We start from the raw sequence: 12051 nt of genomic DNA, 5'->3' as shown, positions 1-12051 counted from the left end.
CGACCCCCCTGGCTCCAAGCTCCTTTCAGGCAGTTCAGAGATCAGAAGGTCTCCCCTCAGCTCCTGTTCTCCAGCTGAACCCCCCAGGTCCCTCAGCCGCTCCCATCACACTTGTGCTCCAGACCCCCCACCACTGGGGCAAACTGCAGGCAGCTTCACCAAGTTAATGCCCAAGATGATGGACTAGGAGTGACAAGCACATTAGTATCTGGTTGCACCAACTCACTGAGCTTTTATAAATCCAGCAAGACTCAATCTTGACTTTTACCATCACCAAGTCCCTCATTCCCATCCACACACAATCTCCTGCCTGCGCTGGAAACAGCATTTGTGCTACCAAACAGCAAAATACGTTGAAGTAGAGCTGTATTAGTGCAAAACACTTTTGAGCTGGGTTCTTTTCCATTCAGATCCATTTTCCAACCAGGTTTACCACAGGGCTTGTACTAACGCCACAACTCTCAGCTAAGGGGACCCTGGGGAGCTCAGAGGGGTAAGCAGGAGCTGGAACCCATCTATAAGTTTACACCTAAACCTAAATCCCCAGTCTAGCACCAGAACGCCAAATAACACGTGGAACACGGCTGTAACAGTGCCAGCTCAGCTCCATTTGAAGCTATAGAAGAAAATAAACAGGGAACATCCCCCTTGCAGGCCATCAGTGTCAGCCCAGGAGGCAGGATCTCCAGGGAGACCTTATTGCACCACTCAGTACTTAAAAGGGGCTGATAAGAAAGATGGGGACAGACTTTTGAGCAGGGGCTGTTGCGATAGGACAAGGGGTGATGGTTTTAAACTAAAGGAAGGAGATTCAGGCTGGACATGAGGAAGAAATTGTTGGCCCTGAGGGTGATGAGAGCCTGGCCCAGGTTGGCCAGAGAGGTGGTGGATGAACCATCCCTGAGACATCCCAGGCCAGGCTGGACGGGGCTCTGAGCAACCTGAGCTGGTGAAGATGTCCCTGTCATGGCAGGGGGGGCACTGGGGGAGCTTTTAAAGTCCCTTCCAAGCCAAACTGTTCTGTGATTCTACGATCACAGAGAAGCTGCTGCTCTTCACACTGTCCCATCGCTCCAGCCTGGACCCGAGGTAGCAACAAACTGTGTCCACAATACAGGCTGCAGCAACAACAGCTCTTCTGGCTCCCACACATCCAGCTCAGGTGTCTCAACACCTTCTCCATCCAGCCAGAGCCTGAGGGTACCAAAAACCACAGAATCCCAGAGTGTCAGGGGTTGAAGGGACCTGGAAAGCTCATCCAGTGCAATCCCCCCATGGAGCAGGAACACCCAGATGAGGTTACACAGGAAGGTGTCCAGGCGGGTTGGAATGTCTGCACAGAAGGAGACTCCACAACCCCCCTGGGCAGCCTGGGCCAGGCTCTGCCACCCTCACCAGGAAGAACTTTCTTCTCAAATTCAAGTGGTACCTCCTGTGTTCCAGTTTGAACCCATTGCCCCTTGTCCTGTCACTGGTGTCACCCAGAAGAACCTGGCTCCATCCTCCTGACACTCCCCCTTTCCATATTGATCCCCAGGAATGAGTCCCCCCTCAGTGTCCTCTTGTCCAGCTCCAGAGCCCCAGCTCCCTCAGCCTTTCCTCACACGGGAGATGCTCCACTCCCTGCAGCATCTTGGTGGCTGCGCTGGACTCTCTCCAGCAGTTCCCTGTCCTGCTGGAACTGAGGGGCCACAACTGGACACAAGATTCCAGGTGTGGTCTCCCCAGGGCAGAGCAGAGGGGCAGGAGAACCTCTCTGACCTACTGACCACCCCCTTCTAACCCACCCCAGGTACCATTGGCTTCCTGGCCACAAGGGCCCAGTGCTGGCTCATGGTCACCCTGCTGTCCCCAGGACCCCCAGTCCCTACGCTGCTCTCTAATAGGTTTTTCCCCAGCTTATACTGGAAGGACTTAAGGTGATGTCCCTATGGGAGATGAGATTCACTATATCCATCAGTCCCAAATGAGAATATCATTTGTCCAGCATTCGAGCCAGGAGACCCAGAATATTGAAGGTAATTGAAAACCTCTGGCTCCTCTTTTTGAGATGAATCTGGGCAGGTTTCATGCAGGGGATGAACACAACATGCTGACAACACCATGAACGGGTCGACCAGGTAGTTCCAGGTCAGTCAGAACAACACTAATGCCAGACACAGTCATGGAAGAGTTGGTAAAGGATTTAGGGAATTGAGCTTAATTACAGGTCTGCCTTAATCTCAGCCAAGAGCTGCTTAGTAGAAACGCCACCCTATCAATTGTGCTCAATTTCATTCTCAGATAATCACTGTAATCTCTCTGAACACACATAATTAGCAGACAGATAAGAAACTCCTGTTAGGAATATAGTTTGACATAAAAGCACAGACAGGATGACTCGTTGCTGTCTGAGATCCAACACTTCCACAGGCACACAGGCAAGTACCAGTCCCAACAGAACCGAGACAATCTCGGCCACTAAGGAACACTCTAGAAAGCAAATATATTCCTAAAAAGAGAAGAAAAAAAAAAAAGACCGCCTGTATAACTTGCAGATGACACAAAAGCTGGCAGAACAACAAGCGATGAAATCAGGCAGCACGGAGAACAATCCCTTGGAAATCTTGATCCTTCCCAGCGACTCGCGCTGCAGAACCAAGTGCAAAGGTACAGACATAGCAAAGAGAAGCACAACGCACAGCTACCAAGAACCCAAGAAACTAACCTGTTAACTAACAACTCCTGCTGTAACGCTGGCAAATAAAGAGCTTCAGCAATCAGGGTGCAAGCAGGAGGCTACGATGGCATCAATGCCATTTTATCCGCATCTAAAGCGGCGAGGAGACGGCAGGATTACTGTCACTCCAGCTATGTGGCCAGACGGGGCTTTCTTAATTACCGAATGCTGTTTAAGAATCCTTTCACCAGTTTCGGCAATCTGCAAATGCGGTTTGAGAGCAGGGAGAGGGGTTTTCAAGAGGACAGACCTGCAGAGCTTGAGCCGTAAAACCAAAAAGTGACTTGAAAACCCAAGTCTGTATTTTAACCGTGAGAAGACCCCAGGTGATAAAGGACACACAAAGAAAGGCAGCAGAACATCCACAGGCTGCAACCAAGAGCTCCTTTTAAGTGATTAGCAATTCAGATAATCACATGGAGTCATCCTTTGATGAGCACAGGGAAATGAGGTGAAACCGCACAGCCCGCATTTCTGGGGTGTCATACGAGATAATCTCACCATTTCTCCCGCTTTTATTCTGTACCAGCTTGAGTCAATCATTTATAATCCAGGAATACGCAGGACATTTTATACAAAGAGCTGGGGAGAAAACAATCACAGACAACAGACCGCATCAGCCACGCAATAAAGTAATCTCCGCATCTCAAAAGTGAGCTATTTCGGGACAAACGCTCAACAAATGATGTATGAGATAACAGAAGGAGGGACGACCCATTTCTCAGAGTAGCTTTGATTAGAATCCATCCCAAGTCCAACACCAGCTTCTCATCACTTAAAGAAGAAAAAGCTGAAGAGGACAGAAAGCTCACTGCAAAGCTACAGACTTGATCGGTCAATTGAGGGAATTACAAATTACAGCACTCGGGCGTCACAGCTCAGTCGAGAGGCGGCTTTCAGCAAGAAAGAGTTTCTTTTCCTCTAGAAGGTTGTCTGATCCTGCAGAATTAAGCGGTTCTTAGAAGCCCAGATACAGAGAGGGGATCCAAAAATACTCTGCAAAAATCAAATGTAACACAGGAGGAAAAAAAAAAAAAAGAGGAATTAAAACAGCAGAAGGAAGTGGAATTCGGAGCAATGGATATAATTAGTAGAGGCTGAATAGCAGGAAAGGCATCCTGAAGAGGATTCTTTTGATTCCAGGAGCATCGCAGACTCAAGGGGATCCCCACAAAGAGTCGCTAACTTGGTGTTCTCCTTCAAATAAAATGACGCTCACTGCCAGGTATAATATAAATATAAATAAAATTTATATTATATTTATAAATATAAAATAAAATAAATTTAATAAAAGAGAGAAGAGACCTTGACAGCATCAGAGTCACCGGCACAGCAAGACATGAGACTGGCACAGCTCATCGCACGGACCAAGGACATTGCAATGCCTTCCCGCGTTCCCCCATCTCCCCTTTCATATTTAGAATAAAATCCTTCTCCTGGAGGAGGGACAGGCTCGGTCCCACATCTGCACAGCGCCCAGCACAATGGAGCTGACACCCAGAATCACAGCGAGAAGGGAGCAGAAAAATAGGGCTGGAAGGGACTTCAAGACCTCTCATCCTTCCCCTGCCCCAGGGCAGGAATTACTACACTTGCTATTTTTCTAACGGAAAACTCTCTCCCTGCTGGGTGGGACACAAACCCACCCAGACAGATTAATTAGTTGGACCTTAAATTTAACATCTTAACCCTTCCGTCACCCTTTGATGAGGGCGACTCAGCCTTGAGCTCCACAACAAGCGAGCGGCTGCAGTTGGAATATCTCGCTCTGCCAAGGCAGGCGCTGATAAAAGCGCAATTCTGCAAACAGGAGCCGGGCAGCCCAGCCTCCTCCTGCACCGCGCTTAGTGCTTCTCTTCCTGGCTGCTGAGGACGTATTTCTTCCATGATGCCTACAAGAAGTGAGTCACCTTTTCTTTCAAAGTTTCCATCATCTTCTTTTCCGGACTCTGCAGCACATCATGTTTACCCCGAGCTGGTCTGCTTTCAACTCCAAAAATCCTCAGAGCAGGTATTGCTTACACGTACATCATTAATAACACTCCTGATCAAGCAGCAGTTAATTCTAGCAAAGCACAAACCTTTCTTTGCCCCAGACACTCATTAGTGTTTCTCTTGTGGATATGCAAAGACAGACATTAAGCCCAACTCCTCGTCTAACCCTAATACCGAGAGACAAGATCAACTGCATTTAGTTCTACAAAACTGAAAGAAAAAACACACCCACACTCTTCATTGCGGCAGCTCCCAGACATTCAAACCAGTTTTTTCAGTTTTGTTAATATATCCAATTCCCAGCATCTCCTACCATCCAGTTTACCTTTAGAGCTTCCATGGGAGAACTATGGAAAGAAAATTCCATGAAGTCAAAACAGCTAAACAAACAGACAACCCTACAGCAAGAAAAATCCACAGCCCTATTGCTCTACAAATGAAGAGTTTTCCCAGTTTAATTTTGTTCCCCCACAAGTCAAACAGCTGAAACCAATTTATTTTTAAAGACAGCCACCTGAGTCACTTATAACCATGACTTTGTAAAACTTATTGAAATGAAGAGGGGGTGGGATGGGAGGTTCCAGGTGTGTTTATACCCAAATACTCCCACCTGGCATCGTGATTTGCAGCTCAGCAGCTGATGTGGAGCAGCTGGTCCCGATGGGGCTGCCCTGCAAAAGGGAACCGCGCTCCTACCACCGCAAAAAGCAACAAATCTCAGCGCCAAATTGAAGTTTGCGATAACACAACTATTTAGATCCTGGAGCCAAGTATTTCTGGTAACACACCTCTGTCTTTCCCCACCTCTCGGCCTGATCAATGTGGTTACAATGAGCTATAAATATCCTCCATGCATTTGTAGCATCAGCCTTGCCGAGGATAACGAGCACACCTGTGCTCAGCACTGCAAGTAATTAATTTTTTTACTTTAAAGAGGGGGAAGAAAAGATGAAGCATCTTATTTTGCCAAATCTATCATATGGCTTCAACCAGGACAGCAATGCTGACAGTACAGCCTGCTTACCAAGAACAAGACTTAGATGTGCATAATAATATGGTATTTTTTACCAAAATCAGGTGATTTCTTTCGAGACACAGCCTTCAGTTAACCAGCCATCTCTCAGATCAACAACACAGCAGAACCCACCACTGCAAAGCCCTAACGGCACCACAAAGAAACACTGAAAAGGTTGAAACTGCAGAGCCAGACTCATAGACAGGAGCGGAAAGAAAAGGCAAAGCAAAGGGGCAGCGCTGCGGGGAACGGGGCTCCGTCCACAGGGCTCTCCCGGCTGAAGGACATTGCGAGAACCGCTGGGAAAAGATGCTCAACAGAAGAACAAAAGATCCATTAAGCAAACCGAAGCATTAACTCATATCATCGTCAGGATGGTCACTGCGCCCATTCACAACCAGCCGTGGCGTTTGTGAAATGGGCAGAAATTAAGGGATATAGCAAAGATAAGTTTGATGGATTCCGAGCTAAGGTGCAGGAAAATCCCCTCCTTTCCCGTTTAGGAGGCGGCAACGGGCACCCCCGGAGCTCGGGGTGTGGGGATGCGGGGCCTGGGCAGCCGCTCAGGCCGGAGGAGCCGCCGGGAGCTGCCGCCGGGCGGGCAGGAGGGGCCGCCCGGGACCCCCCGACCCGGCGCAGCCCGCGGGCTCGTCCCGCCCGGGCAGCCCGGCCCGGAGCCAGGGAGAAGCGAGGCGGGTGCGGGCACCTCCCGAAGATGACTATGAAGCGATAATAATAAATCAAACGTCCTCGCTTTTCGCTAAGTTTCTGGGAAGGCGGGTGGAAAGGCGATGCCCGCCCGAGCCCCCCAGCCCCGCGTCCCGCCCCGGCCGCACCTGAGCGTGGGGCCGATACAGGCCGTGTCGGTGCTCTCGATCTCCCGCAGGATCCGCTCATGCTCCGCCGCCGTCTCCAGGCTCTCCAGCTCCGCCATCTTCCCCCGCTCCATGGGGCTGCGCCCGACCCACCTGCCCTGCCCGGCTCCGCTCTCCCCGCCCCGGGCAGCAGCAGCGCCGGGGCTCGCCCGCTCCGCGCGGCCCGGCCCTGCCCGGCACGCCGGGAAATGTAGTGCGGGGGGAGCGGGAGCGGCCGCGGCTGCGCCGGCGCTGCCCCGGGCGCGGCCAACGAGGGGCGGGGAGCGGCCCCGGGGGCGGCCCCTGCAGCGGCCCGGGCTGCGGGAAGGGAGGCGGCTTGTTGTTCCCCCTGCCCCGAGGGGAGGCGTTCGCCGGGGCAGCGGCTGCCGAGCCCCCGAGGGGACGCAGCCCCACGGCCAGGACACCCACCGTGAGGGGACACAGCCCCATGGCCAGGACACCCACCATAAGGGGACACAATTCCATGGCAGTCACCTTGTGTCTTCCCCACTGAGGGGTCACAGCCCCATGGCCATGACACCCACCGTGAGGGGACACAGCCCCATGGCCATGACACTCACCATAAGGGGACACAATTCCATGGCAGTCACCTTGTGTCTTCCCCACTGAGGGGTCACAGCCCCATGGCCAGGACACCCACCGTGAGGGGACACAGCCCCATGGCCATGACACCCACCATAAGGGGACACAATTCCATGGCAGTGACCTTGTGTCTTCCCCACTGAGGGGACACAGCCCCATGGCCAGGACACCCACCGTGAGAGGACACAATCCCACGGCAGGGACCCTATGTCCTCCTCCATGGGATGCCATAGCCTCATGGCTTCAACACCTCCCTGAGGGACACAGCCCCATGGCAGGATCCTCATGTCCTCCCCGCTAAGGGGACACAGCCCCATGGCTGTGACACCCACCATAAGGGGACACAATTGTGTGGCAGTGACTCTGTGTCTTCCCTGCTGAGGGGACAGCCCTATTGGCTATGACACCCACCATGAAGGGACACAGCCCCATGTCCGTGACACCTCCCTGACGGACACAGCCCCATGGCAGGATCCCTGTGTCCTTCTCCATGATGGGACATGGCCCCGTGGTTTCAACCCCTCCCTGAGGGACACAGCCTCATGGCTTTGACGCCTTCCTCGTAGGCACAGCCCCGTGGCAGGATCACTGTGTTCTCTTCCATGAGGGGACACAGCCACCATGGCATGACACCCACAATGAGGGAACACAGCCCCATGGCCGTGACACCTCCCTGACAGACACAGCCCTATGGCAGGATCCTCGTGTCCTCCCCCCTTAGAGGACACAGTCCCATGGCCGTGACATCCGCCATGAGGGGACACAGCCACACAGCAGGGAGCCTGTGTCCTCAACCTGAGGGGACACAGCCCCATGGCAGTGACACCGTTGTCACCCACCATGAGGGGAGGTCCCAGTGGGAATCAACCCGTGTCTCTGCCCCGAGTGGAGCCACCTCCCTGCCCACGAGGGATGAACCTCCTGTCCATCTGCTCCATCCTGTCCCTCTGCCCTTTAAACAATGTCACCCCCACCCTGAAAAGGTGCCATTGACTGTGGTCCCAAAGAAATCTCCCTGCTTTTCTGCTTGATCCTAAAATGTCCCACCAGATGCTGAACTGCCACATAACCCAAGAGGTGTCTTTGTCCAAGGACACGGCAAAGCTTCCTCCAATAAACAACGCCAGTCTCCAGAAATGTCCTCAGATGTCAAGGTCTCCTTGATGCTGCAGCTCTCCGTGCTGTTCCCTCCTTACAAGCAGCTGGTTATCAGCATTATTATTTTGTGTTGTGAAAACGATGCTGGAAAGGTCGTGTTCCCAGGCACACGTTATCAGAGATCCCACACTCCAGAGGTATGGGGGGGATGAAGAGCCAGACCAAGAGCAAACCTCTGGCTTCCCTCGCTGCTCCTCGCTAAGGAGGAACACTTAATTAAATGAGAACTTCCCAAAACACGATGCGCCGTCACTGGAACGACACGAGAGGGGCAAGGAGAGCCTGGCAGAAACTTTGTTCAGGTGAAGTTCACCAGCTATAGCACATCGTCCCTCTGGTTGCCAAACGTGTGAGACCAGATGGATGTCGCTTTGGATGTGTCAACACCAGCGAGGAAATCTGTCCCCGATGGCAGTCACCATGGAGATCTGGTAGAAGCTTTCCGAGGACCCAAGAAACAAAGAGATGCGTTGATGGTGGAAGAAAAGCGGGTGAAATTAGCAGGGTGATTTCCGAGCTCAGCAGCCTGGTGCTGCCTTTCCCCGGAGCTGCTTTGGAGGAAGAACAGTGAATTTTGGGTCTGCATCGGACGCTCTGCAGAGGCCGGTGCTGCAGGTGAGCGGGGTTTCCATGGCAGAAATCTGGTGTTTCCAGCACCACAGTTCACAGGCGCAATCCCCCGCGGCAAAACACCAGCAAGGAGCAGATCATTTGTGATTTAAACCGTTGAGATGAGCAACCTGTGGCTATGGGAAATACATAATGTGCTGCTCGGTGTGCAATACGTGCCCAGCTCCATCATAAAATCCATTGATACCGCCATCTACCGCTGCTAGCAGCTATGAAAATGACTGGTTTTGTTGAAATTAGTAGGGGCTTGTGCTGTTTGGGGACTCAGCCAATATTCCTGAAGACAGCGGTAACTATTGCGTTGTCTCCGCTGAGCTTTAGAAACAGGATTAAACACCAGCAGGCGAACAGCAAAAATCTGTAATGATTTAATTACAGGATGAGAACTGCTACAAATTACAGCAATGCCAAGTTCAGTGCTGAGGGCTCGGTAAGGCAACGGTGTTATCACAAATAGTGCTCTCGGAAACAGGCCCTGGCTTTGTCTGGTAAGAACACACGGCTTGGTCTACTCGATTACAGCACAAGGGGATTGAGCACAGAGATGGGAACTTAGAAATCAATTAGTGACCAAATTCTGATGTTGACTTTAGTCTTGACTTTAGTCTCCCTCTCCTGCACCGGTAAGAAGAATGAGAACCACTGTTTTCACCAATGCAGCGCTTCAGCAAGAAGGGGAAACCAGTGCATGACCACAGAGCTTCAGCCTCCACAGAGCCAGGTGGGAAGATGCTCTGAGGCATCTGTCCAACAGTGTGTCTAAAAAGAAATGTTTGGTTTTGAATGGAATAAAAATAAATACTCTTTTAAAAGTGTCCACCAAAACATTGTGGTTTTCTCTTGGGGAGAAAAGCACCAAAAACATTTCCATAGGTTCGTAAATGTTCGCATCAAATAGGGAGGGAGGGTGATGTTGTTATCCCATAGGAGGACGTTCTAAGAAGCACCAACCGTGCATTTTCCATGTGTCAACCAAAGCTGTGCTGAAACCTGAGCGTATTTTTAAGAGGAAAACTTAGTGCTGGTCTTGAGGCCATAAAAAATCCCACCTGGCCTCCAACTTCAAGTTTCAACCACGGATCACTTTGTACCTTTACCTGGTAGAGCCAAAAGTCTGCTGTGACTGAGGTCTTGGTGTCCACGTATGGTCCTGAGGTCTGGGATCAACCAACCTCTTGTTTGAGCAGCTGAACAGACTGAGTTCTTGGAGCCCTTCACTCTGTTTTGGTTTGGGTTTTTTTTTTTTTTGCGAAAATCCCAATATTTCAAGATTTCCCTCAGTCTGTGGGTGCGAGAAGTGGACAGAACAGTGGCTTTAGTACCGAGCACAAATAGGATATCATATAATCCACCTGCTCCTCCTCAACGCTGCGTTGGTACCACCGCAGGTACCATCGGCCAGTCCCGTTGGCCAGAGGGTGACACTGAAGCCGATGTCTCACTGATTACCCACTGTCACCTTCAATTCTTTTCAGGTCACCGCTGTCCGGGATAAAATTTTCCATTCTGTAAGAAAATCTCCATCCTTTGTCCCTGGACACATGGCATTTGGGCACCTTCACATAAATATTCATTGCTTGTGTCTGGCTGACCGAGCAGTCTGTGACTTGCCCTTATTATTTGCTGCCACACAAACTTTGTACCATTTGAAAGCTCGGCCACAAGAAGTTTATTTATTCTTGCCCGTCACTGACACAAACACGCTCGATTTCTATTGTTCTCATTTATTAATCAAATCATCACGCTGCGCCAACACAAATGCGTCAAAAACGTCTGTGTCCAACTCATAATCTCATTGAAAAATGATACTGAGTTTGCCTGACAGATCCTATTTCCCTTAAAACAGTGATGTCTGACATTAACTCTTTTATGTTCCCTTAATTTCCTACTAATAAAACTCCATATAATTATTTTTATGGGACTGACAACAGCCTGATGGAGCTTTAAAAACTCTCGCTTTTAATTACTGACCTCTCACTAGTGTTTTCCAGCCCTCTAGCACTTCGCTACTGTTCCAAAACTTCCTAAAAAATCAATGTAACCGGTCAGAAACCTTGAGCAGCCTTTACACAGCTTGTGTGCGGGTTACCCGGGGCTGCCGGTTCAACAACCTGGCTCCCTTTGCAACTGCTCGCTCGCTCCGTGTCGGCTGAAATGAACAGTCATCACCACTGTCTCCAAATTACTGTGGCACCTGAGGTCTTCCCAAGCTCAGGACTCATCCTGCCATTTCACTAGAGTGATGCCACCATCAGAATGTCTTTCCTTCTTATTGTGGTTTATTTGGGGTTTTCCATTTTGTGATGTTACATCTCCTGGCGTCGCTGCTTCCTCACCCGCTCCCCGCTCTCACTCTTGGCTCACAGAATCACAGAATCCCAGAGTGTCAGGGGTTGAAGGGCCCTGGAAAGCTCATCCAGTGCAATCCCCCCATGGAGCAGGAACACCCAGATGAGGTTACACAGGAAGGTGTCCAGGCGGGTTGGAATGTCTGCACAGAAGGAGACTCCACAACCCCCCTGGGCAGCCTGGGCCAGGCTCTGCCACCCTCACCAGGAACAAGTTTCTTCTGCTATCTAAGTGGAACCTCCTGTGTTCCAGTTTGCACCCATTGCCCCTTGTCCTGTCACTGGTTGTCACCAGAAGAGCCTGGCTCCATCCTCCTGACACTCCCCCTTTCCATATTGATCCCCATGAATGAGTCCCCCCTCAGTCTCCTCTTGTCCAGCTCCAGAGCCCCAGCTCCCTCAGCCTTTCCTCACACGGGAGATGCTCCACTCCCTGCAGCATCTTGGTGGCTGCGCTGGACTCTCTCCAGCAGTTCCCTGTCCTGCTGGAACTGAGGGGCCACAACTGGACACAAGATTCCAGGTGTGGTCTCCCCAGGGCAGAGCAGAGGGGCAGGAGAACCTCTCTGACCTACTGACCACCCCCTTCTAACCCACCCCAGGTCCCATTGGCTTCCTGGCCACAAGGGCCCAGTGCTGGCTCATGGTCACCCTGCTGTCCCCAGGACCCCCAGGTCCCTTTCCCTACGCTGCTCTCTAATAGGTCATTCCCCAACTTATACTTCTCCT

The 12051-nt window shown here is 51.3% G+C and overlaps 1 protein-coding gene across 5 annotated transcripts in view; it reads right to left on the bottom strand.

Moving 5' to 3' along the window:
- Positions 1-6774, bottom strand: part of EXOC6B (exocyst complex component 6B) — a 311842-nt gene extending 305068 nt beyond the window's left edge. For all 5 annotated transcript variants that reach the window (XM_082051898.1, XM_082051899.1, XM_082051901.1 and 2 more), the window contains exon 1: positions 6566-6774. In XM_082051898.1, the coding sequence (XP_081908024.1) occupies positions 6566-6678 (113 nt within the window). In that variant the 5' untranslated portion in view covers positions 6679-6774. The remainder of the gene's footprint in view (positions 1-6565) is intronic.
- Between the last annotated feature and the right edge of the window lie 5277 nt (positions 6775-12051).

This window comes from Streptopelia decaocto, assembly GCF_964273445.1.
Source record: "Streptopelia decaocto genome assembly, chromosome: 4".
Classification (NCBI taxonomy): Eukaryota; Metazoa; Chordata; class Aves; order Columbiformes; family Columbidae; genus Streptopelia; species Streptopelia decaocto.
Note: the sequence above shows the minus strand (reverse complement) of the source record. Positions and strands in the feature narration are given on the sequence as shown.